The sequence below is a fragment of the Plectropomus leopardus genome, chromosome 4 (genome assembly GCF_026936395.1).
Source record: "Plectropomus leopardus strain MGB_pleo_1.0 chromosome 4, ASM2693639v1, whole genome shotgun sequence".
NCBI classification, from domain to species: domain Eukaryota; kingdom Metazoa; phylum Chordata; class Actinopteri; order Perciformes; family Serranidae; genus Plectropomus; species Plectropomus leopardus.
In genome coordinates this window covers 25984588-26011711 of record NC_142179.1, presented here as the reverse complement: position 1 = coordinate 26011711, position 27124 = coordinate 25984588, and the positions used below count along the sequence as shown (strand labels likewise).

General features: G+C 41.2%; 1 protein-coding gene across 2 annotated transcripts in view; it reads left to right on the top strand.

The window, feature by feature from the left end:
• pdlim2 (PDZ and LIM domain 2 (mystique)) overlaps nt 1-25412 on the top strand; it is a 41585-nt gene extending 16173 nt beyond the window's left edge. The window contains exons 4-10 of one of the 2 annotated variants that reach the window (XM_088076951.1): nt 795-864; nt 1391-1542; nt 3748-3811; nt 17005-17117; nt 21510-21655; nt 22999-23110; nt 24251-25412. In XM_088076951.1, coding sequence (XP_087933077.1) covers nt 795-864; nt 1391-1542; nt 3748-3811; nt 17005-17117; nt 21510-21655; nt 22999-23110; nt 24251-24428 — 835 coding nt within the window. In that variant the 3' untranslated portion in view covers nt 24429-25412. Of the gene's footprint in view, nt 1-794; nt 865-1390; nt 1543-3747; nt 3812-17004; nt 17118-21506; nt 21656-22998; nt 23111-24250 lie in introns of both variants that reach the window. The other variant, XM_042488910.2, reaches the window with a different exon arrangement.
• The last annotated feature ends 1712 nt before the right edge of the window (nt 25413-27124 follow it).

Sequence of the window (27124 nt, the reverse complement as noted above, 5' to 3'; positions counted from 1 at the left end):
AGAAATGACTTAGAGTATGCTGTGTCAGTTTTTGTCTTTTCATCTCTCTCTTGTACACAGTATATGGAGCCCAGGCCACGAGAGGTGTGTTTCTGGGTGATTTACCACAGGCATCCCAGGCCTTCCTGCGTGCCTCATTACCCCAGGCTCAACCAAAAGCCAGTCACCCTCTGGCCCTGCAGCCAGGGGGGCACTGTGTGTTTGCATTGGCGCATATACCCATATTTTCCCCTTCAAATTCAGTGATGGAATTGCTTACAGAATGTGTTTCCTATTTAAGAAAGTAAAACAAAAGTGACTAGTTGGAAAGACGAGATTCATTGGGAGAATATTTCCTATAGCAGAAGAGAGTCTGCAATACTCGTCTTCTGCAGTAATCTCCAAGATTATTCTGATTCTGATGAATACCTGCCAGGACATTAAGCAAACGGGATGTTAAAAATGATGTTTTTGTTTGTGCTTTGAATGAAGTTCACTTAGATTTATTACCCTTAGAAAACGGATTGTTTTTTTCTGCACTCTGTATTTTTCTTGCAAGTTCTTGAACATTATTTTACATACTTTCGAGTACATCGGTGTGTCCAGAATGTAATTCAGACCATTTTTGAATATGTTGCATATTTATTAAACATGAACTTCTGTAATGCCTTACTTGATTTTTCTCTGTCTTTTTAAATTAAGCAGTGATGAGATCAGACCATCCCACATCCTGCATAGATGGAGAATGAACATTTGGGCTGTTGGATATTATCAGTGTTGACAGTCAGTTGATCTCTGTGTTTTCTGTCTCTTAGACCTGAACCTCCCAGTCCTGGACAGACTAATGGCATTAGCACCCCCGAACAGCTCACCGGACGCTTCCAGGTCAGTGCTTTAATCCGTTTCCAGTTTGTCTTCATTACTGTACATCAAATGGCAAAATGTTGTCCAAAAGAGTGTACTCCATCTCTGTTTGATCCACAAAATTGCTCACAAGTGTTTTATTTGGATAGTGTTTTGTTTTGACTACACAGGATATGCTGCTTCATTTCTACTAGCGCATGCATCACACATCTGTTTATTACATATCTGCTTATTTAAAGGTCCTCAAGATGGACGCAATACAAGACACTGTGTGATTTAGTACTTTTCCTGTGTTTTATTGAGTTCACAGTAGGTCCCAAAGCACCACCTACAAAACATGGTGATTCTGAGTACAAAATCCGTAGACATGTTTAGGGTTACATTTCACTTTGGTGTTCTTGTTGTATGCTGACGTTCTCACAGTTGTCCTTTATGCTTCCCACTTGAGGCTTCCACTACTTGCATGGCAAAAATGCAATTTTTAAGGATCAAGTGAAGTTCAACAGATACTAATGCAATGATATTCGTGTGGTGTGATGTTTTGTAGGAGGCAGTAATAGTCAGTCGAGATGAAAATCAGAATTACAGCGAGTACACCATCTCCAGCCCTGCATCGCTCTCCCCTGGACCTTATTCACCAGATCCTCCTGCCAGCCCTGACGGGAAGAGGGACAGGCTGACACTGACCGGCAACAAGGGGTAAATAATGATAATAATAATGATATAATTATTAGCTATTTTCAAATTTAAGCACACGGTACTTTCTAGATTTAGATAAAAACATTTTTTTTTTAAAAGAAACTGATGTAACCCCCCCCCCCATGACATTCAAAAATTAAGAACATGAGAGTACCTTTATAAAATACCTTTATAAAGCACTGAGCTCATACATAAACAGATTGTTCAAGTGAAAACTTTCTGTAATTAAAAATTTGCATTGCAATGGTCGACCATGCTGATAAAATATGGGTGTTATTGCATATCTGATAGAAATGAGTCACAAAATATTTGCTGACAAGGATTTTTTATTTTATTTTCAAGATTCTTTTTTTGGACTGTTAGCCTTTATTGAGAGGACAGATTAAGTGTAAAAATGGGAGAGAGAGGGGATGGCATGCAGTGAAGGGCTGCAGGCTGTAGTCTAACCTGTGGCCACTGCGGCAAGGACTTTGCCTTTTTATTTGGGACGCCTGCCCTACCATGTGAGCTACTGGGCACCCTGACAAGGAGGATTTTTGAGGCAGATGTCACAGACTTCCTGTGATGAAAAATCTTCTCTGATTCACAAAGTTTGTCTTTTAAATTATAAACATACAACTTTAAAAAAGCATCAGTGGAACTTAAATACTGTCTTGATTGTAGCGTTTGGAGTTGTTGGACAGATACTGTACCCTCAGAAAGATTTTCCACTCCTGCATTGTTACTGTGCTTACCAATGTTGTTGAAGAAAATAACTATGTGATCTGGTTACTCAAAATTACAGTTTGAACAATCAGCCTGAAAGATTAGATTAAAAGGGAACTCTTTCAGTTTAAACAGGGGCTAAGTTTTAGGACATTTTAAAGCTCAACTTTTCAGATGGGCAGTTGAGCCTTTTTCAGAAACCCATCCATTCACTGCTTAAATAGGCTTGTATCTGGACAAAAGGCTGCAACAAGTGCTCTCTTGACTCCACAACAGGCCCAGAGTCAATAGACATGGGAATAACAGACAGAAAGTGGAGCCATGGGATTGTACTGTAGTAACAAAGGATATGCACAGGATATCACATTCCACCGTTTGCATTCACTTTAACAAAAGCCAGAATGTGGAACGTTCACCGCGCTCCCTCTCGCTGTACGGTTGTTTGTTGACTCTCCCGGACAACTTTTAGTTAGTCACAGTTAAAACTGAATGTTTATCTCTTGTCTCTTGTCTGGACTGATGAAGCTTCCTGTCCTGAATGGACTTGATTTCCATCTTGTCATTAAAGCTACAGTTGGAAAACATTTCTACTGGCCTTGCCTCATGTTAGTGAAAATAACCAATCAGAGCCGAGAAGTCTCTAATGCAGCTGTCAGTCATGTCAGTTATGGCTCGTGAACTGCAGTAAAACTGTCAAACTTGGCCGCACTGATCAAATATGAATCAAGATTCTGAATTGAATAGCCTATTCTTTTTGCCTCAAATGTTTTCAGAAACATATTTTAGTGTACTGTTTACCTGTGAAATTAGAATCTGTGACACAACTGCCATGTTGCAACAGGCTGGACCAACTTCCTCATAGATATTAAAGAGGTGTTTCACCGACATAAACATAAAGAGAGTCCTCACATAGAAAAGGACTGTCTCTGCAGTAGAAATATGCAAATACTTTTTTACAGCACTGTGGCATTGGCTTTTGCTCAAAAGGTAGGAAACCATCAACTACCAGAATGCACTGGACCAATAAACACTCCCGCTGGTGGGTGACATATTGCAACGTTGTACATTCGACAAAATCGCAGCAAGCCAGATCTCTTATTACAGTTAAATAATATGCTAAAACTTGTTTCAGAAGTAAATTTGAGGCAAGAAATTGGCAACGCAGCAATAGAATCTTGATTTATATTTAATCATTTGAAGAGATGACCACTGTACCACATAAAAATGTCAGAGGGTTATATGTGTTTATATATATATATATATATATATATATATATATATATATATATATATATATATATATATATATATATATATATATATATATATATATATATATATATATATATATATGTATGTAGATATAGAATATAGCCTACTCCAAAATACATATATAATTAAATTACACACACACACACACACACACACACACACACACACACACACACACACACACATATATATATATACGGTTGACTCTCTCTTGCCTTGCTGTTATAGTGTCCAGCTGCGTCCATGGTCTCCAGAGGACAGGAGTCACAGGCTGTCCAGACCACAGTCACAGGTTGGTTTTTGATGTTTGTTTAAACCTGTCAAGTCCTCTATTCATTCCTTTCAGAAGTGCTGCTTTTGAAGCAAGTTTTCAACTTTCTGATTCATGCTGTCAAGAGATGTCCACCATTTGTTTAGTCAATAAGTGTCCACCCTGCTAAGCAAAAGCAGCTGAATTCCAGCTGTAAAATGTCTTTAATTAGATGAGGACAATTGGTTCTTAGTGAGCGTGAAATTATGGTCTCTACCAACCAGAAACAAGAGGGAAGAGTTTATAGTGTTCCTGTCTTTGTACCATCGCTGCTGTAAAAATAAGTTTGCTTCTTCCTACTTTAGATGATTATAGGATGATTTCCTGTGGAAAGTATCATGCCACATATATAGGTTTGGATCAAAAAGTACAATAATACTGGACAAATACATGAAAATATTTAGATAAATGTCCACACAATGCCAATCTGTCACTCATCTGCAGCTGTAGTTTCAGGCTGCAGTCGGTGCAGCTGAAGGTTATTGTCCTCTCGTCTGTAGATCTCTGTGTATTTATTTTGACTGCTCTGTCCCAGGCTGTAAGAATAACATGTTTGAATTCACAGCCTTTCCTTTTGAATTGTTACTCTCTGATGGCAGAGAAGATGCCCTACAAAAAGGGTTGCAGGCTCCAGTGTACTGTATGTGGACTTCACATTAAAGGCAGGATGCAGAGGGGGTTTGACATTTTTATAGCAGGGAGTGTATAAACCAAAAAGGTCAGTCTTTGAAAATATCTGACATTAACCCGAACAACAGTCTGGAGCTGTTTCATTCAGAGCCTGCTGCAAAGAAAAAAGTAAATACTTTCCGTCAAAACAATGGCTTTAACCTTTAGTTGTCTTAATGGAGACTCATTAGTCTCAGTAAGCGGTAAAATATAGAGACGTGGTAAAATACAGACTCAGGGTTATCATGAGTCTGCAGCTAAACTATGCTCTGCTTATTTACCATTCCAGCAACAAAACCATAAGGGGGATTCGGGCGTCTGGAAAGACTTCAGTGATTTAAAGAGAGAAAATGTTGTGGGAAAGTTCATCATCAGCTATTTCAGCTATGCCTACATGCTTAGTCTCAAGCGTGGGTCCTACTGGTAGAACATGTGAGATGACACAGCAGGAAAAAACATACGAGACCTTTTGTAGTGGCCCAAGGAATTCCAGCCATTTTTATAACACTGGACATTACATAAAGTTAGATAAATATGCAGAGGCTTGAACTTGAAAACATTCGAGCATTCCCTTTTGAGCGTCCGCTGGCTGAGAAGGTCCATTTTAAAATTTCTCTGCGAGTTTTGGATTCTTTGTGTTGTTTACATGTTAAATGGGTTTCAGATGCTCTGTCACTCACAGTGGTGTCCACCCTCTGAGACTGGTAGCTTACGTCAGAGTAGTTTTGATCTCCTTCATGCTGTGAGAAAGATGAACCAGTCTAGGCGTGATGTAACTGGAGTCTAAATGGTGCTTTTAGGATGCTGTCATTTTGTAAACACTATTAACCAGTCTTTATCAAAATAAAATGCTTCTGTCATTCATGACCACCATGAAATCTGCTCCCAGTAAAATATAGTCTTCAGGAATGCAAGACAGCGTCCCTGCTAATAACTAATTTGATGGGACTGCAAAGCCACATGGCATGTTGTCTCCTTCCAAGTTGTTTTAGGGCAGGGAGGGTGTGCAGGATGTCTGTGTGCGCAGACATGAATCAGCTCTCTGACTGGCTCACAGTTTAGGCAGATTCAGCTGACATGAGTGTGATATGTGAGGTTCATTTGGACGGCTGACGCCTCGGGCAGACTTTAGGATGGAGACTGGAGACGATTAAGTCATCTAGTATCAAATTCTTGCACTTGGAAGTGAAATCGCTTTTCTGTGCTGTGAAGACTCGGATTAGGAGATTGTTTTGCATGCAAATCGGTGATTAGCAGACATATCAGAATAGTAAGTGTAGTTAGCATCTTTTATTTGTTGTTGTTGTTTGTTAGCTTGAAGGCTAACTGGCAGTGGGCTAGACATACAAAAATATACATCTGGGTTTTTGATAGATAATGAAAGTAAGCTCCAGTGTTTGGTTTACATCTACCAACAGCACACTGATATATTTACTGTCCAAGCTTTCATTATGCTAACTCGGCTCTCTGTAGTGACATGTGCAGTCTGAGCTGGATTACGGTTTACGTTTTTTTGTCGGTGTTGTGTCAAAGTCAGTTCCCCATCGAAATGGGTTTCCCATATTAGACACCTGCATTTTTTATTGTATTAGTTACCTAATCTATTTTGCCAAGCATATGTTTGAATCTTAGATTTTAGAGAAGTGCAGAGACATTGCCTCCATCAGTAGAGGAATGTGAAAACTCTCAGATGAAAAACTTCGCACAGATACAAGTCAGTACAGTCAAGGTCATACATTTTAAGAGACATAAACAGAAGAAAAACACATTTTTGAGTGGAGGGGTACATTAATATAGATGTGAAAAAAGTTAAAAGTTTGTAAACTGCAATCACTTTTTTAGCATCTGGTCTTTTGGCTAAATGTTCTTGTGGTCTGAATAGTGCAAGAACTCATGCTCAGTTCAGCTTACTGATATTGCATTTTGGGTTTATCAACATATTGTTTCTCTTTGAAGGCATTATAAGCCTGCAGTTGAATACAGATGCTGATGTTTTCAGCGTCAATCCAAAGCCACATTAAAAAAATCCCACTGTGGAGTAAATACTGAGGCTGTGGCCAGCAAACCACGGTGGAGCAAACTTCCGTATTGGCCTACCAAAAAACACATTAGGACCTGTGTTGTGGCAGAAGGCTCCATCGGCGAGCCTGAAGAAATGAATTAGCTCCTGTCATAGCTGACTGTTGGGTACGGCCTTGCATGTTTGTGGTTTTTATGGAGTCTTCCGTTCACTTATTCTCCTTGCCATTTTTAAATCTAACCTTTTCCCTCAATTTTCTAATGTTGGAATTCGTATCGTCTTGTTTCCCCTGGGAGACATTACATTCCTTCTATCTCCCTCTACTCCAACATCAACTTGGCCGTATTGGCTTTTTTTAACTGTTCATTTAGTATCTTTGAATTAATATTATATTATTAATATTAATTAATATTAATATTATTATTATTATTATTATTATTTTTTTTACATTTTCTGGTCTTAAAGCTGATTTGTATTGCTTGCTCTGCCATCTTTGCCTGACAGCCTTAGTGTTTACCATCATCCAGCTCAGTGGATGAGAGTTTTGGGTTTTGGCTGACCTCTTCCTCCAAGGGATGTCTACCCTGGGTTTAAAGTGGTGACGAGCCTCCTGCCGCAGTGCAGTGATTAGTGAGTGGAGTTCTTTCAGAGCGCTCGGTGGGGAAATGGCTGGGAAGAGGCCCGCCATGGGCACACTGTGCATTATGCTGCTCGGGCTGGCAGGAACACAGCAGCCCAGTGAGCGCTAAGATGTGGAGCCTCCATGACAAGGGCCTCTGTCCTGCCTGAGAGGTGCAGAGTGCTGCTATATCAGGTGATCAGCCTCTCTGAAAAGCTCCTAAAAGGCTTTTCCACCCTTGTTTTGGCTCCCTGAGTGAGGAGAGTGGGATGCGCAACAGGATCCCCCATTTTCCAGGGTGTTGGATATCCTGAGAAAAAGTCTGTGTACAATAGTAGCTGTGATGGCAGAGGCTGTGGACGGCTAGTGCAGCTTTTTCCTTCGCGTCACAAGGCCTGTCGTTGTGTGATGGGAGTTGGAAGAGACGGGGGTCAGGGTGGAGAGGAGTGGACACCAGGGAGCCTGCTGACATTCCCAAACTGTACTTAAGCCATCTCACCACTCTGCTCAGCCCAGAGGCTGCTCCAACACAGCAATGTCCTCTGTGACTCATCATGACCAAATTGCCTGCAGTACCACGAAGAATGCAAAGATTAGATTGCACAGCAAGCACTTTTATATAAAAAAAAGTAAAGTCTGACCATGTCTGCCCCCTCAGTCTGGAACTCACTCCCCACACATACTCAGGACTGCACCGACATATCTATATTTAAATCCCTCCTAAAAACTCACCTTTTTAAACAAGCTTTCAATGTGATTGTTCAGGTGTTCGCTATCGATTTGCTTACTGTTTATTCTGCGTGTGCTTATGTTATTTTGTTTATATTGCTTTTTACTTCTGTACATCGTCTTTGAGTTCCTTTTAAAAGTGCTTTGTTAATAAAATGTATTATTATTATTATTAATACTGGATTTTTAGGCCACTACCAATATTAGGAAGTAAAAAATTCCAATATTGATTTATATCGACCGATATCATACATTTATAGTGTGCATATATATATATATATAAAACTTTTTTTCTCAAGTATCGTTAGCAAACTCTAAGATATACTGTATAATACAAGCAGGAAATTTTGCAGTTTAACAGTAAACTTTACTGTCAAAAATGACAACAGTGCACTGGCTTTAATGATAATAAATTATCCTAAGCATGTTTTCTGTGTTAAGCTATAAAGAAACTTTTCATGGTGGTGTATATTGGACAATATGTACTCATGTACCGATATATCTGTGATAGGCCAATAGATCTTTCGGGCTCTACAAACAAAAGCATGTGTCTTCAGTGCAGTTCATCCTCAGTAACAAATATTGACCTCTTTAACCCATTTTAGAATCATCTATGTGCATCTGAAGGGTCTATGGATTCGTTTAAAATCATCATTGTGGTTGATGCATCCAACATCTGTATATGTTGTTACCTTCAGACTTGAGTGTAAGAGAATTTCCCCTTTGGACAAGAATGTCTTTATGATCCTTAATATCTCCCATACCATAAGAATTTGGCCACGTGAGTGTTTTTCAGGAAATGTTTACAGTACATCTCAATCAAAAGGGCATTGTGTTGAATAAGAAAAGTGACCTTTAATCACAAGGTGTGAGTTCAAGTCCTTGTTGCAGGAAGCACTCATCCTGCTTAAATGTCCTAAAGCAACAGTCCCAGCCAACTTACCCTGACCCTGACCACCTTAAGAGGAGAGGCAAATGTAAAGAAAACTGTGGATATTTAAAATGCATTGCTATAGGTGTGTGATAAATCTCTGTAGGAAAAAGTGAGTTAAAGTATTTCCATTTATGATTTTAATGCAGCGTTGATGCAGGTTATGAGGTATAGCTCTGTACCCTTCAGTTGTGTTTTGTCATGCTGTGATGTGACTGGCTGACTTTAATATCTACTAGCTCACTACCATGACAAAAAGAGCAAAGGCAACCTAGATTCCTGGGAGCCGGGCATGAGATTGTATCTGAACTGGCCGGCCACCGTCATGATTCAGAGCATCTGTTTATATCATCAAGAAATGACCACAACGGGATCTCTGTTGCGTTGAGCAGGGCCAAAACCAAGCTGCTTTTCATGAGACATGACCCGTCGTTGGGTCATTAGGACCAGGCTCCATGTCTGGCTTTGCCATTGCTGCACTTTGAGGTTCCTGAGGGTTGCCTTCACGGGTTGCCTGATCCTGTGCTGGGATAGGGTGGTTGCTTTATAAATATCCCTCCTAGTGTAGGACGGCCAGCTCCTGCCGGGTGACACCCGTACAGACCAAACTTTTCCTCTTTTCAAGCTAAATCGGGTAGAGTGTCCTTGGCTTTGTGACATGTGTCAGTAAGCTCTTTATCCAGACAGGGCAGGGTAAATATCCATACATACATCTTCAGTACCATACATTTCTCTGTCCAGCAGGCCAACCGGCACGCCAGCGTCTGGCTTTGTCCTGCTCTATTCTGGAGGTTGTGGTGGACTGGAGTGCAAAGCTGCGGTCATCGTGTTGGAGCAGAAATGGAGACTTGGCATGCAGGAATAGAACTAAGTTTATGTTTTTAACTAGAATCAAAATGTAGAATTTTATGTTGCACGCAGTCTCGGTTGAAGATCGAAGTTATAACAAAGTCTTTACAAGTCTCCAATCCTGAAGAGAGAGGAAGAGGCACCTCACCTGTGAGAGGCTTCTCCTCCAGCACTAAATACAGACATGCATACCTCCTTCTTGACGATGATGGCTTGGAATGATGTACTATTTCAGGTCTGACATGAGTGGGGCTGTTGTTTGGTTTGGCACATCGGCACTGCGCTAAGCCAAGCCAGTGTCGGGGGAGCGGTGCTGGCCGTGGTTGTGGTGGAGGGATGTTTTCTTCTTCTTCTCTGCACAGTGAGCTCTGTGACTGGACAGTGTGAGGCCTTTTCACGTGGACTCGTAGCCGTTAAGCTTGGGGTCCATTGTGGCCACTGCGCAGGCAGCATGCCTCTCCTCATCCCAACTGATTGATCAGCACGCCTGTTTTTCTTTCCCCTGGAGTGGAAAAGCAAACTGGGGCACTTTTGATTCCCGGTGCTTTCCAGGCCCCGGGGCGCACTCATGGGGACACTCGGGCCTGTGAGTTTTATGGGGAAATGTTGGCCGGGAGAGATGGGCTCTTTTACTAGTTGGTGCTGTTTACGAAGGTGGTTGAGCGGTATGTCAACATTCCAAAAGTTGTTGTCAAGGGAACGATGTGTATAACTGCCCCTCAGTGTATTCATGCCAGAAAAAACACACGTCAGCATATATTCCCAGAGTTTTATACAGGACCACACCTACATTTTAGGGTAATGGTTACCAAGTCTGCATTCGTTGGTCATAAATCATAAGTGTTAAGCTGGTAAAATGGCACAGAACACTAAAGAATAATTCTGCCTCACTGTGACACCATAAATGCACGTCTTGCTGACATCTTGGATTTATGTTTTAGCCCTTCACGGAAATTCCTGTAGAAATATGAGTGTTAGGCTGCACTCTATCATATTGTATTGCTTTATAAGTCATAGCACTATGTTACACAGTAGAGTTAGTGTACCGTTGAAACCAGTGTGGCAGATGTTTTCTGTCACTTTATTTGTCTTTATTACTGCTGTTGTGATGCTGTCAGGCACACTAACAGTTAAGAGCGCCATCACCTCTATTTGAAGTGGCTTCATATCTGGACCTCCCAGCTCGTTATGACAATTTTGATCATCACACATTGGTTTGAACTAATCCTCTTTTGATTGTTACAGTTCTTTTTCTGATGCATATGAGAAGAGGCATCGTGGTGACCACAAATTAAAAGTATCATGTCGTCCAGCGATTTCATTCTGCCCATAATGAAATCCAGATGTCTAATGAGCTTGATACGCTGCTCCAGTTGGAGCCTTGTGGGGAATTTAATAGGGATGAAAAATGTGTTGCTTGCAGCACCCTTCGTGGATAAATAAACGTCCAGACTCTTATTCATTCCTCATTGTGTCTTTGATTTTTTTGGTGGCAGTGTGGGTGAGTGCCTCCCTCAGACCACCTACACTATGGTCACATGAGACGGCTTTGGCTCGTCTCAGGGGTCTCAAATGATTCACTGTGCCATTACAGTTCACACAGGATTAGGTTCGTCAACATCTATCATGTGCTTAGCTGCCGGAGTCATGGACATTATAGTATAGAGAACCTGTGACCTGATGCTTTGGTCAGATATTTCCTCGAGCATCCACTTGTAAACTCATCAATGTGCCATTTTGTTACCAGTTTAGATTTAAAAACTGGAAATTGTAGTCTCAGCAGCGGGAAGATAAACTAAATGCAGCTCTGTTTTAGCTGACAGTGACCAAAGTGCACAGAGTGAATTACAGTATACACAGTCATCCTGTTGTCTTCATCTCTCTGCTCCTCATTTGGCCTCTAATCTTGTACATATGGTTTGTATCTGGAGCAGTCTGATGGTGTGTGGCCGAGGCGAATGAATGGGGGGGGGGGGTATTAGCATCACAAAGATCTGTCATTTTATTCCATCTTATTGAATGCTGTACAATGTAAGCCGAAGCCAAGAATTTATATGTAGAAGGCATTATAGAGGATTTAGAAGATTGAGCGTGACTCGAAAGCTTACTCAGTGCACTGCAGTATGGACGGGGTACTGTATAGGAAGAGTTTTACATCCCTATTTTGGAAAAAGAAACTGAGCATGGCCTAAGGTTAGAAAAAAGATACCTCTTGTATTTTAAATTTTGACTTGAAAATACATGTAAAATAGAAAAAAGGGGCCTCTTTTGGAGCTCCCAGTCTGCACCCATTAGCCCACTGGTTTCGTCGTGTCATTATTTAGTCTGAGACCTTCCATAAAGCAGCTGCAGTGGGATATGAGGCAATAAAAGCTAAAGAATGTTAATGACATGAATTTTGATATAAAACGTGTTTTATTTGCTACAGAATGTGGACACAATGATGCATCCACAGCGCAGACATAATTACAAGGCAGGGTCCATCAGTGACAGTGGATAACGAGTAGGTTACCGTCAGCCTCAGGTCTTTGCTCAGGACCTCCACCAATGCACACCGCTGGATAGGAAACACTGTACACAGCGCTGATTATTACCCAGCCCAGGATGTCTGGTGTCCCCCGCCTCATTGTAGTACAGCAGTCATGTCTGTGGTGGAGACAGTGAACGAGCAGTTATAGCACTTTCGTACAGCAGCATCAAGCTTCCCAAAATAAAAGCTCCCTTAGGCATCGGTCCTGTGCGCTGCTTGGCCCGTGCCCTGTAATTGAAGCTGCAGGGTGGTAATGATGATGATGCAGAGTGGCTTGCTTGGAGCCAGACTGAAGGCTCCTCCACTGGCACTGTCCCCAACATCTCCCATGAGCCTTGATCTGAAACAGCTGCTCTCACTTCAGTTCACCATTTCCTGTTTGTTTGTGTCTTGAAGTGGCCAATCAGACAGAGGCTTGCTCTTGTTATGGAGTGATTCTCTTGCGTTTTTGACAGTTTAGCCGCAATTTTTCCCTCCCATACCAAGCCTTTTCCCGACCATAAGCCCGTCGCACTTGGTCATTCGTTTATTTAAATCAGATAATGACGTTAAAGCTCAGTCATCCAAAAATCTGTTTTAGAGCAACAAAAGACACTTAAAAAAAACAGATCATAAAAACAGATTTTCAAGTGGGTATCCCTAATGGTTTCAATAAATAAATCACTGTTAAAAGTGTTTGGTAGAGCAATGCAAAACAAACAATTTGGCTTAATTATTGTGGTTGGAGACACCCTTTACATTCCGCTTTGAGAAATGTCTTTTGAGAATGGCTTGTCACATCACACCTGTCCTGGTTGAGAATACCAGTAAAGTACACTCAGCGTAGCAAAAGCACACTTTTGGATTTTTGCACGTTAAATTCAGGCAAAATCCCATTAATGTCACATTTTGCCCTGTCTCTCTCCCAGTGCATGCTGGGATAGACTCCAGCTCCAATGCCAGGGATAAAGTGGTTATACAAAAACGGACAGATGGATGATTCAAATAAACAGCAGGCTTCAACACAACCTTTCAAAACTATTCTGCCATCTTCGCTGCAGATGTCTTTCTGTTGCAGAGAGACATATCCTACAGCGAGTTAGATTTCAGCTTTAAAGCCCCTGAAAAACTACCTTCAAATTTAAAGTATTTCTCTTTAATATTAAATACACATCACTACAGGATTTCCCCACACATTCCTATATTTTCTGGCAGCCCCCAACAATCAAAAAATGTAGATTTTTTTTTTTCTGTTTTTAACTTTTGGGAGCACTGTTGGAGCATATATACCGGTGCTGTGTTCATGGACCTGCAAAAACGTCCCAGACCAGGAATGATTAAAAAAGGGACATACACGCGCACACACACACACCCCCAGGCCGCATATTTTCGTCTCCGCCTCTCTCTCACTCTGCATTCCACTTCTATCCTTGTTCACAGCCTCGTCACCTCCCGTATTGATGACTGTAACAGTCTCCTCTTCGGTCTCCCTCACAAATCCCTGCATAAGTTTCATCTGGTCTAGAATTCAGACACTCGCATCATCACCAAAACCCCCTTATTTCACATCACCCCCATCCTACAGCAATTCCACTGGCTCCCGGTTAAATTCAGAATAGAATTCAAAATCCTCCTGTATGCATTCAAGGCCATACACAACCTCTCCCCTCCTTACCTGTCAGATCTCCTCCACATCGCCATCTCCTCCTGCTCCCTTAGATCCTCCTCCTCCATCCACCTCACTGTGCCCCCTGCCCGCCTCAGCACTATGGGGAGTGGAGCTTTCAGCCACTCTGCTCCCCAACTCTGGAACTCACCCCCACCGGACATTCAAAACATCGACTCTCTTCCTTTTTTAAAATCCAGTCTCAGAACTCACCCGTTCAAGATTGCTTACTCTGTGTCATTGTTCCATTTTATACTCTGTGTAGCTTTTATCTATTGTTTTATTGTAATTGTTTTATCTCTGTAAAGTGTCCTTGAGTGCTGAGAAAGGCGCTTATAAATAAAATGTATAATTATTATTATTATTATTATATGCAGCTCAAGACCAGCATACCAGTGACACAGCTTAATGATCTCTGGTATGTTGACTGTGAGCTCCTGATTACAGTTCAGTGCAGCTTTAATCAGAGTTTCCTCTCATCACCAGCCACAGGAACCAGGAAGAGTTGGCTGATGATTTTCCCCAATGTTCTCTCCCATCTCTGAAACATACCCCCATCCAAGACAAAATAACAGGCTTTCCTCGGTGTGCACCCCTCCCTTAGTTTTTTTGTGGGTGAGGCATGGGGGTGCTGTTGGCACTGCAAGGGAGCAGTTTACCATATGTAATGCAGCTCTGAGATCAGCTGTGCGTAATGGTTTGATGGCTTACAATGGAGCAGTGATGATTTCAGAACAAAGATGTTTTGGGTAGCCCAGTTTGAAGCCATTGCCAGCCATGCCACAGTTACTGCTATAAAAGGCTAGCATTGCAGAGTTGATGATGGTGATCGGGGAGCTGCTGTGGTGGTTTTTTTTTGTTTGGTTTTTTTTGCTTTTGTTTTTAACCTTCTAAGGTGAAGCTCAATCACAGCTGCATACTCACTGTCAAAATGGAGCACTTGTTTTTTTTCCTCTCCCTCTTTACTTTGTTTTTCTTTACTTCATTGCATTCCTCTTGAGTCTCATAGATCAGAGATGCGATTTTATCCATAACTCTTCAGCTGTTGGAGAGCATGAAGATCTACATTCAGTGGCCAGACACTTATATAACATAGGCTTGCTTTGCATTAGTGTGGATTCATATGCACATACTGTGTGGCTTCAGGTCTTCCAGAAAGAATCCCTAAAGCATGTTTACTATCAGGTACATGCCCTGGAGATTGGTTCACAGCAGGAGAGGACATGCATGTCTCTATTCTTGTGCTCTGATGATATGGAATATGTGATCCTATGAGCCTGCAGTTATTATGCTTGGTTTATCCTGGGAGGAATCACAGGGAGATGTCCCAGTGATCGTTTCTGGTAAAGGCTTCCTGGCACGCACCACTAATCTGCCCACTCACTAAGGAAAAAGAAGAGGGAAAATTGGACTCAATTGAGAACAGAGACATTGTTCAAAGAGTTTCTGAATTGGAAGCGGGTGCTGGCATTGGACGCACAAATCTTTGACTCCATCAGTGCCACTGTGTCAGCGTCGAGCTCCTGCATCAGCTCCAACTTGAGCCTCAGAAATGTACTGGTTCAAAGACCCGGGTGGAGACGTTTCTCCCTTAGATGGAGCCTGAGTTGACACTGATGCCAGCTGGTGATGGTTGAGGGAGAAAAACTCAGTGAGCTTTTATTGTGAAAGCTGTACTCTTGAGTTGTCTGTGGGCTGTTTTGATTCGCAGTCAAAGTTTTCCTGGACCGTGCACAGACCTAAAATAAAGTAATAGCTTTGTTTCCCAGCAAACTGGAAGTTGTGAAAGTGTTTGGAGACTTCCCTTTTTTTTTTTTTTTTTTACCAAGTCATTTTGTTAGTTTGAATATTGCAGCAGTGCATGAGTTTGCTTTCTATGATCAGCTTTTCCCGGTTTTACAGACAGTGTTGTGGGTAAAAACAATTAGTTTGTAGGAATTCCTGACAGTAAAAGTGTCCCAGTTGAGTTATGTGCTGTGCAGACTTAGTCCAGGTGTGCTAAATGTGTTAAGTGTGAACATGTGCCTGAGGTCACTTTCACGAGTGGCATACTCCTGCACTATTATGGCATAATTAAATAAATCAGCCTTTGCCCGCAGTGTTGTAACTGTGTGCTCTTGCCTGCTAAGAACAACTACAATAAAAAATGTCCTTAGCACATCTGCTGAGACGACAGTTTATGATCATCTTGTGTACAGTAGGTATGTAGCGCCCTCTTTTGTCAAAAGTCAAACATTATTCACTCAATAACTTAGCTCAAATTTTCCTTCCTGAATTGCACTATTGTTTGTACTGTACTTAGTGTTGGGTTTGAATGAGGCTCCGGCCGCGTGGAATGTCTCTCATTTCGTGACGAGGGACACTGTTTATAACTGCCATGAATAATTGTGAGATTTGCACTGCATCTGGAAGCCATTGAAGTACATGCAAGCTCTGTCTTTCCCATCAGACCAACATTGGAGTCAGTGCCAAACATCTGTTGCCACACAATCTATCATCTATCAGCTGAGGGGCTGAAGTACAGCTCTGATATAAATGGTAATCAAGACAGAAAATGTTGATGTGGGTTGCTGTGATTGTTGAGACTGATCAGCCCGCAGTAGAGGAATGTTGGGGCGTGACTCATGCAATAGAAACGCTGAGAGCACGGGGCACCAAATACAATCAAACAATGACCAAGTGTGTTGTTTATTTTGCAGTGAAGGAACTTCACCAGGTTTCAGTCAAAGCTGTTAAGTAAAAAAGAAACTATCTGTGGTGTTTGTCCATCTGGAGTTAATTTAATCTACCAATAAATGTCTCCTGTTTTGATCTTGACTTAATATATCTTGCAGAGTGTTTTTGATTCCACTTTGTCAAACAGAATGGTCTCCTCAAATTTAGACCTTTCTGAAATAAGGACACTTCATTTGTTTAGTGCCAATACACTGCATGAAGGAGCTGTAATCCAGATATGCCGCTGCTAATATCCTGTCTCTGCACTCAACATCGCTCTTTTCATAGCAATGTTGTATAGACTATTTTTTACAGTAACATTGCATCACAGTCTAAACACTTGCACACTGTTTCAAAAGATTCCTCAACTCTGAGCTGCAAGGTTGGTTTCATCTGCTGCAGGAAGACTTTCATGCTTACTCATTCACTCACTCTTGCTTTTGTTGTTGCCTTCCTCTTACTTTACAGGAGTTCTCCCCTTCAGACTACAGAAATATGTCCAGCAGAACCCCAACCCCGCCAGGACGCTACTCACCCCATAGCCCCATTGATCGGGATGTACCCATGTCCCCTCGGCGCAGGTATAGATCGCTTACATTGCAAACACCAAAAAAACATGTTAAAACACAATAGTTCACTGCCAAAGCTACGTGTATTAAACAGTCTACTATGGATACACACCTCTAATCTTTTAGCTGCATCTTTTGTTGCATTGCATCATTAAATATAAATATGTTGCAGTCAAATCTAACCAGCCAAAGAGTAACTGTTCCAAATCAGTCATACTTGTACTGCATCTTTTGGGAAAGTGGAAAAAAGACACACTGTACTTTATTTGTATCTTTGATTATGAACAACCAGATCTGTTTACAGTCCACAAGACAACCAACATGCTGAACTGCCTTAACAGTTTTACTCCACTTTAGCTTATGAAAGTAGTTCCTCTTCAGTGACTGAGATGTGAAGCAGTCTGAGGCTTTCATGTATTAATAGAGGCACCACGGTGTCCTGTCGGGCAGTAGTTCAGCGCCATCTATAGGCCAGTAGGATTACACACACAGATTCAAGCCTGGTTCCTAAATGCTTAGACATTTTATAAAAGAAAGAAAACTTGCTTTTGGTTGAAATAGAGCTGCGCAATACATCAATTATATATAAATTAGATGTCGTCTTAGATTTTGGATAAGCGGTATTTGGCCCAAAAAAATTGTGATAGTTGGTTTTCTCTATGTTGCCAAGACTTAAGTTTAAGTTGTGACAGAAAGGTGCTGATTTACTGTGTGGTAATGTTTGAGGCAGTAGTTATTGTACCGAGTTGTTTTATGGAAGTGTAATCTCATCTAATGACACAATGGTAGACCTACTTAAGCCTACGGTATTGCTGAATCAACAGCTCTGACACAGATTCAATATAAAATGGTCACCATAAGCCTGACAAAAGTATTTCTTATTGCAGAGATATTCTGTTGGGTTTCTTGAGGTTATTTCAGTGGTTGGGATATTGCAGTTTTACCCATATTTGGAATTCATCTGGTCCCTGCTCGAAACATTCCTTTGTATATTTGTAATTTTTGTTTCTGCTTTTCAAAAGTCTGTGTGGAAAGGCAGTCGAAAGTGCAAATGGACCAAAAGGTCTGTCAAACCAATGCATTCATTTAGTGTACAATTGTTAGTGAGCTTGTGAATTCACTGCTGTGTTGCAGCTGAGAGCTGCTCGGAGCTGTTTGCAGCTGCACTGAGTCAACAACTACAAATGAACTTTCAGCCTTTGGGAAACATTATATTGTGTCCGGCAACACCTGCACTGCAGTTTGCTTTTTCCTGCTTTGCCTCCTATGATGAAGTGATGAAGCTGTAACCTGACTCAGTTCTTAGCGTGCAGGTGCAGCCCTCTGAACAATTTTGGGTTCACTTACACTCACTTATGTGTTTTATCTCAGCAGAAATATAAAATCTTCTTTTAGTCTTGCACACAGTCCTCTGTGTCCACTCTCTCTGCTGGAGAGCCGGGTGCCTGTGTTTTCACAGTGCAGGATGGTTGACTTTGGCCCCAGTTCCCCCCTGAGTAACCGCAGCTCGTGATATGACGTGTCAGCAACGGCAGTCATTCCCAAACACCCCATGTTCCCCAAAAAAGTCCTATTTTACTTCTCCCCCTGATTGGCCCCCCGTCTGGAGCCCCGGGCCTGCACACCAAGCCTCTCCCTGCTCCTCCCCAGCCAATCACAGCCTCAGTGACACCCATTCACCCACCCCTTCATGTCGCATGTCCAATGAGGTTCAGCCCAGAGGCACACCTTTCAGTCAGACTCTTGTTTTTCCGTCTGTCTGGTTTAGATAGAGGTGTGTGTTCGGCATCTAATATTGTTTTTTCTGTTCCGAGTTGCTGCAGCAGCATTATTAGAGTTGTAGTTACTGGAAAGAAAAGCTGAGCTCTCTTTCTTTGTTCCCTCTTTGTTTCTCTTTGAGGTGAGTCTTGTCATTTTGAGTTATGTCATTTGGTTTTCTTTTGTCAGGATGTACCAACTTTGATTTCAGGGTTGTATTGTAAGTTAGTCTGAGAAATGTGGTTGTGATCTTCGATATGTTTTGGTTACGGTCATGTGCTATGACTAGATCTTTATCATAGCTGCTCTGTGCCAAGTCTGAGTATGGAAACCAGCAACACATTCATGTTAGACGCAGACACTGTGTAGATGTGAGAACATTTTTATTCTCAGATGACAAACTACTCTGTAGTTGTTCGATGCTTTTTGCTTGCCCTGCAGATCTGTGTGTACTCGACTGCTTGCTCAGATGCATGCCGTTTCCTCTCACTCTCACTTGTGTTATTTGTTTTCCTCCCATTCGACCTAGACTTTCCATTTGTTTTGAGAATGCAATTACAAAAGGGATGGTGAGTGAGGCGAAAATGGATTGCTGAGGGTGGAGCTGAGCATGTGGAGAGCTTTGGAAGTCTGTTTTCAATTTGAACCATGTTCAGTGATTCAGAGAAAAGGGTCTGAGTCTCGGTCGCATATTTGTTGTCTTGTCTGCCGTCTCCCTTTTCAGACTTGTTCATATAGAGGGATCCTAAAGTAAAATGTAGGGAGGAGCAATACTTGTCAAACACGGCCATGAAACTTGAAACTTATAAACCCCTATGAACATATAAGATGTTTTATATGCAACACAATGAGGGAATGTCACATGTGCAAGTCATAATTATTTGGACAGCGCCACTGTTTTTAAGCTTTTATCTTGTTCTTTTGCACAGTGAAATCAAAATAAAACCATGACTGTCAGGGTTAGATTGCTGACTTTCACCTGTTAGAGCCCTTTTTTTTGCACAGTCCCACAATTTTGACAATGCAACAGGACAGTGATTCTTAACACAGAACCAAAGCAACCATGGAGGTTTTTTTTTCTCTGGCCAACTAAAAAAGCAAAATGCTCTTGACTGGCCAAGTCTGTCACCTGACCTTAATCCAGCAGAGCATGTCTTTCACAGGCTGAAGGCAAAAGCCCGAAACGAGCAAGAAGTGAAAGTTGCTGCAGACCTGGCAGAGCATCACCAGGGAAGATACCAAGTATTTGCTGAAGTCTGCCGTTCATTAATACCACAGACTACAAAGGCTTTGACAACAATTGTGAAAAATTACATCTTGCTCCAATAAACTGGAGGGTCATGTATAAAAAGAATAACAATTCCTACTCTATTTGCCCAAACTAAAGCTTCAACTCTGCATTTTAGCCTCATAATCATTGTTTCAGATCCAGTGTGTAAATATGTCACAGCCGCGCAACTTTAATTTTGTCCTTGTACAATTATATAACCAAATACAAGGTGTCATAGTGCAGTGATGCTGAAAATTTTACATGTTAAATGACGGTAACAAACACTTTCCTTAATGGAGGTTTAGGTCATTTTCTCCGTGCAGATTCTTCACAGTGCAGGTCTCAGTTAAAGGATAAATATTTGGGCAGATTTGTCGTATGTGACAACAGGTGGGACAGTCAGTCAGGTTAAGTTGACTGATTCTGGCTGACAAGTTGGCTGCAGGTGGAAAGCATCAGACAACACCTGGCCCAGCTAGTGTACCTGACCAACAGGTTCCTACTGACAGCAAACACTCACCAGCTCCCTCCAGACAAATACACTGACACGAGAACATACTTTGTTACTTTGTGTTTGTTTTTACTTATTTGTCATGTCAGTCCACATTTTACATTTGTTTTCTTCAGGGAGGGATTGGCATTCAACCACACATCAAGTATGGATGAAGCAGTAAAGAATAACTTATTTCTACCACACCAGGGGTGAAGAATTTACTTGTAAAGAGAGTCACTGTTCTTTTTTCTAATATCCTAATAAATTGATAATTTATACTACTCATAAGTGAAAGCCTCCTCTTGTCTCCTGCCCCTCCTATGCATTGTCAGGAAGACATTTCTTGTTGTTTAGTAGCTGTTTCGTAGACTATTAGTACAAAGTACAAATCTTGTGTCAGTTATTTTCTGTCATGTCTGGTGTCAGGCGAAGGACTTTTTACTTCTTTTACACAATCATGGTTGCTAAAAAGATTTAGCCGCTGTTATTTTGCATTAGAGAAGATTTCACACATGCTATGAAGTTTCCACTGTCCACCTCATATCCTCTTTGTCTTTGCCTCAAGGCTGTTTTCTGAGTGAGAACAGTGCCTCTGGTAAGGGGATATGACGGGGTCCTGTTGAGGGAATAATGTGCGATTGGACACTGTTTGGCCTCTTGCCTGTGGTGTGCACTCTAGACTTAATGCTCATAGGTCAAAGTCTCAAAACCAGCTGCTGCCCTTTTCCTTAATTTCCTCTGGATTTCATGAAACCAAATTCACAACAAGTCTTTCATGAACGAACATTTGCTGCTGAGAACATCAGCAATAGCTTGACGTATGATTTAACTGTATGTGAAAAACTATGACTTGTGACACTCTAATTTCCTTCTTCTACAGCAGTTCGAGCTCGGACTTCGCCATGCAGAAGTATGACAAGGAATCGGAGGTGTACAAGATGATTCAGGAGAATAGGGAGTTCCGCACGGCGCCTCGTCAGTCTAACACCTTTAACATGCTGCGAGAGGTCCTGGAGGCTGATGAAAAAGGTTAGAAGCACTCTTCTGCATTTTAAAACCAATGTGCGCAATTAAAAAAAGAAAGAATCACCATCTATTTAGCATGCAGTACTTAATAGTGTTCATTAGGATTGAGTGGTATCTAATTTTCATACCTTCCTGAAATTAAAAGGGTATACAATGTATATAGACAGTATTTGTGTGCAGCGCAACCACACCATGACATACACACTGTGAGTCTGCTACATTACACAGGCTCGCTAAGCTTTTTCCGTCAAATAACTAACAATAAAGTCATCCTAAAACCCATTCATTCATACTCAACACAAACAAAATAAAACTCACTAAAACCATCTTCACGTTGTTGGTTTAGTTAGTGGTTTAGTTAGTCTAACAATCACCAGTCTGGTGACCCAATTTGGTTGGGTGGAAATAAACCCTTAATTTACAGGGTGAGATGGGAAAATGTGCAGGTCTTCCCTGCTTTCTCTGCTTTTGCTAACCTGTTGTTTACATTTGTGTAACGTTATCTCCACTACTGACCTCTGGTGGCACATGATGTGCACTACATACAATACATTCTCAATACAACCTCTCCTTATGCGTTTTATAGAAAAATAAGAGTCAATTTTTTGACAGTGTCCATCGCACAAATATTCACGTGCATATTCTAATGTGAATTGTAATTACTTATAATTTTCATTTGGCATTTTTATTGTAAAATGTGTGATTAAGTTAAATGATCCGTTACTCCAGATAACCAAGTATAGAAAATAAATGGGACGTGACTGCACGGAGTAGCTTGGCAGGATCACACACACGTGTTTAGATTTAGACTGACTTTGGACAGGGGCCGTTCTCAGGAATCAGCTGTTCTGTCAAATGCAACGTTACTTATATCATCTCCTACAGTTTTGCTCTCCTTTTTAGAATAATTCTTTTAAGTGCGTTGTGCAGAATAACCGAGTGTGAGTCACTGTTGTTACTTGGACAGCCATATGGCCGTCACCTGTGCAGGATGGAGAGAAAAGCTCTCCTGTGTGCAGTTCATATTGTGAACAGCATATCATGGAATGCATCTGTCCTCCTTTTCCCCCTCTGTTTGATAAATGATGGGCCAAATAAATCTAGATAGCAATAACATTCTTTCATGATGTGATAATGACCAATGTGTGGAAACCCACTTCATGAAGCGTGTCCCCTGGGTGATGAGGTCGTGATGATAAGTGGGGAACACAAACAAGCTCCACTGACAGAGGGCAGTGAAGGCAAACCGAGTGTTGATGTGATGAACGGAGATGCAGGCCTGTCACAACATCCCTTTGATCATGTTCATGTTGTTCATGTGTGTGTGTCTGTGTGTTTGACTCCAGAGGCAGCCCTGCGGTTCCCAGGAAAACTATCGCCCAGCGCCCCCAAACCAGGCACATCAGTGGGAGGAGTCAAAAAAACCCACATCTGTGAGAAGTGCGGCACTAGCATTGTGTAAGTCACCTGCAGTTACACATTCACTGCATCAACATCGGTGTATGAATAATAACAAACATACTTTGCCCTGCAGTAAAAGATGGTCCACGTGTAGATGGTGATTTTTATTTATTTATTTATTTTTTTTATTTTTTTTTTAAATGTGTGTCCAAAGTAACAACCGGTTATTAGGTTGACTATAGCATCAATTTACTGAATGTACTGGAAAAAAGTCTCATTCATATTTGAGTATATTGCTTATTTTTCTTTTCTTTTTTTTTTTCACCTAAATCAACCAAAAACGCATCTGCCAATGCCAATGTGTTTTTTCTTGATGTAAGTGCAGTTTTGATTTCATTGTGTAGAAATCCTATCTGCCTAAATTCAAATATTGTTACCTGTTTGAAAAGAAAAACAAGTTTACAAATGACAGTTTTGCTTTAGTGTCAACTTGTGACAACAAGAGTTATATATCCACATACAAAATAGCCAACTGTATCACCGTGCAAAAGGAAGCATGCATCAGCTCATGTACGAGAGGCCCGTGGCAGCTCAAAATGTGAACATTAATGGTTTCCGTCTCGGCCGGGCTGTAACGTTAACTCAGTGGTGCTAGATGAGCTGGCAATAGATGCCGCTTCCTTCTGCATGGTGATACAGCTGGTGCATGTAAATCGGTAGAAGGAAAATAGTTCCTATGGGAAAATGCTCACAAAAAGGTCTGTGGATTATCTTGACTAACCGGGTCATGATTTCTGGAAAGAGACATTGCTGTTGAGTTTTTAATGTCTCATGCAGCACATTAACTCTAATTGCCTTCAAGTACATTTTTATGTTGAATGTGAAGCTGAATGTAACACAGTTCAAGTGCTCTGTCAGTCTAAAAATAGGCTCAACTCAACCCTCTTTTATTTGCTTTTCACTGTCATTTATATATATATGTATATATATATGTGTGTGTGTGTGTTTTTTTTTTTTTTTTTTTTTGGTGCCATCTTGTCCGATATCTCCAAGACAAGACAACTCAGTAGTATTTATCTGTGCTGACCATTCCAACACTCCAGTTGATTTGCATTGGAAATGAGGCAAATCATTTCACCCTGTCGTCAGATAGTCCCGTGTGTTGGTCTCCTGTCTGACTACATCATCTCTCCACAGCACACTGGCCGTGCGCATCTCGGACGACCGCTTCCGCCACGCAGAGTGCTACACTTGCGCAGATTGCGGTCTTAACCTCCAGATGAGAGGTCACTTTTGTGTCGGAGATGTGATGTACTGTGAGAAGCACGCCAACCAGAGGTACAAAGGCCCTCAAGTCACCGTGTGCCCTCACTAATGTGTTTGCCACGCCTCACCTGCCCCGCTCTGGACGTAGAGTGCTGCTTATCTGCCTGAGGCCCCACACCATCTGACTCCGTTATAGACCTTGGGATGGGGCGTGGAGTCGGACACTGGTCAACAAAATGGCAGAGGATGTTCTTTTCTGATCACATTTATCCATACTTTGCAATATTATGATTCACTTTCTTGCCTTTCTTATAATAGAATGAGAATTGGGGCTTTGTTTTTCATATAGCCTGGCCTCCACGGTCTCTTTAGGTTATTTTTGCTCTAATGATGCATAGCTGCAATGGACTCAAGCAACATCACTTTGTACCAAGGCCAGATTTACCTAACGCCAACGCTTTAGACAAACTCAACAGAACTAGCTCTCTGACGCTCTGAGGATCTGGATGATCATTTGAATCTCCTGCTGACACAAAGGGACCAAAATATCACCTACACTGCATGCCATTTTAAAAATGTACTGTACACAGACAGTGCTGTGTGTGTGGGTGTGTAAGGATGCATGCTTTCACATGCAGGAGTGGCTTCTGCATGCCTTTCCTGCATCTGTGTGTGTGTGACTGTGTGTGTGCATGAGCGAGGGAAGGGATGCGGGGTCAAAGCTGTTACAAATACGAAGGAGTTTGTGAATTTTGAGCTAGAGTCAGGCCAAAAGCCCTTGAGTTTTTCTATAATTCTTTTGTAAGCAGATTTATGAGTAGAAATAACAAAAAAAAACATATTTGCTGACTTGTTTTGCTGTTTTGTTGCTTATGAGGGACTATAGATTCATACAAATATACAAATATTTTTGATGTTTTTGTGGTTGAACTGTATTCTATAATATAGACCATTTAAAATGCATAATGTATGCACAGGACATTTAGTGTGAAATGAATTGATGATACTACACTTGTCCAGTTACAGCAGTACTCAGAGATACACTATAATGTTTGCATTTCATGTGGCACTTAATAAAATCGCACAACCTGAAGCTTTCTCAGTGACGATGACTTTGTTGGAATAATAATAATTATAAATGTCTTCTTACGTCATTACTACTTCCTTACCTTTTGGTGTTTTTTGCTCCGTTTTTAAGTACTGTAGTTTTATTGGACCTCTTTTACTAATATGTGCGTAGAAATGTTCTTACTCTGAGCATAAAATAAGTGCAAATGGAAAATTCCCATCAGATTTATGACACATGCACACTGACCAGTTTTGTTGTTCATAACCACTCTGCGTTTGTAAGTGAATCAGAATTGTACTAAATTGACGGTTGGTGTGTGTGTGCCCACTATCTGCAATCAGCATACCACCGCACCCGCATTTGTGTGTGTAAGGATTTAGTTTGCCTGGAAGTGTGTCATGGAGAAAGCAGTGAGGTTGTTTGTTGGCACATTTTAAAGGGGAACTACACCAATTTTTGAAATTCATATGTTATTTCTATGGTCTAAGACAGTCCAAAAATATTACTAAACATGAACAGCTCTCTACCAAATTCCAAAACCAGAGTGCTTAAACTCAGATTTGTGATGTCATCTAATATAAAGTCTGCAGCCGCTCTATAGACAATGAATTTGGAAATATGTCCTCGACAGGGGACTGTTCTGAATATGTGGCTACATTTTCTGTTTCACAATTGAGAACACTATTAAGAATAAAGCTCAATTGGGTATGAAAAAAAGAGAAAACTTCTGTGGATCCACAAATTCAGGCTCCCATTCATTGTCTGTGGAGCAGCTCCAGACTTTTGACCCTATGATATCACAAGTTTGAGATTCCTCTTGTTTCAGGCTCTGACAGAGTAGCTCATGTTCACAAATATTGAAAAAACTTTCCGAGGTCATGGAAATAACATTAAAATTAATTTAGATGGTGTCTCCCTGAAGGCCCTGACACACCAGTGTTGGGCTGCGGGTGAGCTTCTTGGCTGTCCTAACAGGTGACAAGCTGTCTGTCCCTCTCTTCCAATGTGTCATGTAGGTCTCTGAAGATGTGCTCTCTCCTGCGGGTACAGGCTGCAATATCTTCAAGCAAGGCTAGATATGCCATCTTAACACCAGCTTGGAGGTAAATCAGAATCTTAACAAGCAGATACAATAAAAACCAAAGCTGTTAGACTGCAATATGGACATTCCCATATACTCCACTGTAAGCTGGGACTGGGACCCTCAGTTTTTAAAGATAAATATTTCAATTATGACAATAGTTGATGACTATAAAAGGGTTTTGAAATAAATATAGTGCATGCCTTAGTAAATAGTTTTAAATTTTGTTAAAGCCTTTTTTAATTGATGCAGTTATAATATGCATTTAGTTAAAAGGTGTGTTTATGTTTTCTTAGACAGCCGGGCCTTCGTCATTTGTGCATATGCATAGTCTGAAGCAGTTCTACATTTGTAGACAGAGTATGAACAAATACAGGTAAGAAAATATTGCTGAATATCCAGATTTGTGCCTAAAATGTGCATACACACTGTTTATGAATGAGACCCATTTACTTCACATTACACAAGTACATTGACTGCTGGAAAGGGTCAAACAGGAGTTTTGTGGTTTTTGGCCATATAGGTATGGTCTTCAAGTTCAATAGACTTTTTTTTCCCCACAGTTGACTTTTGTTGCGTCTCAGCAGTAAAACACAGGTGTAACCAATTACACTAATGATGACACCATCCCAGAGACAGCCCTGCAAGTGTGCGT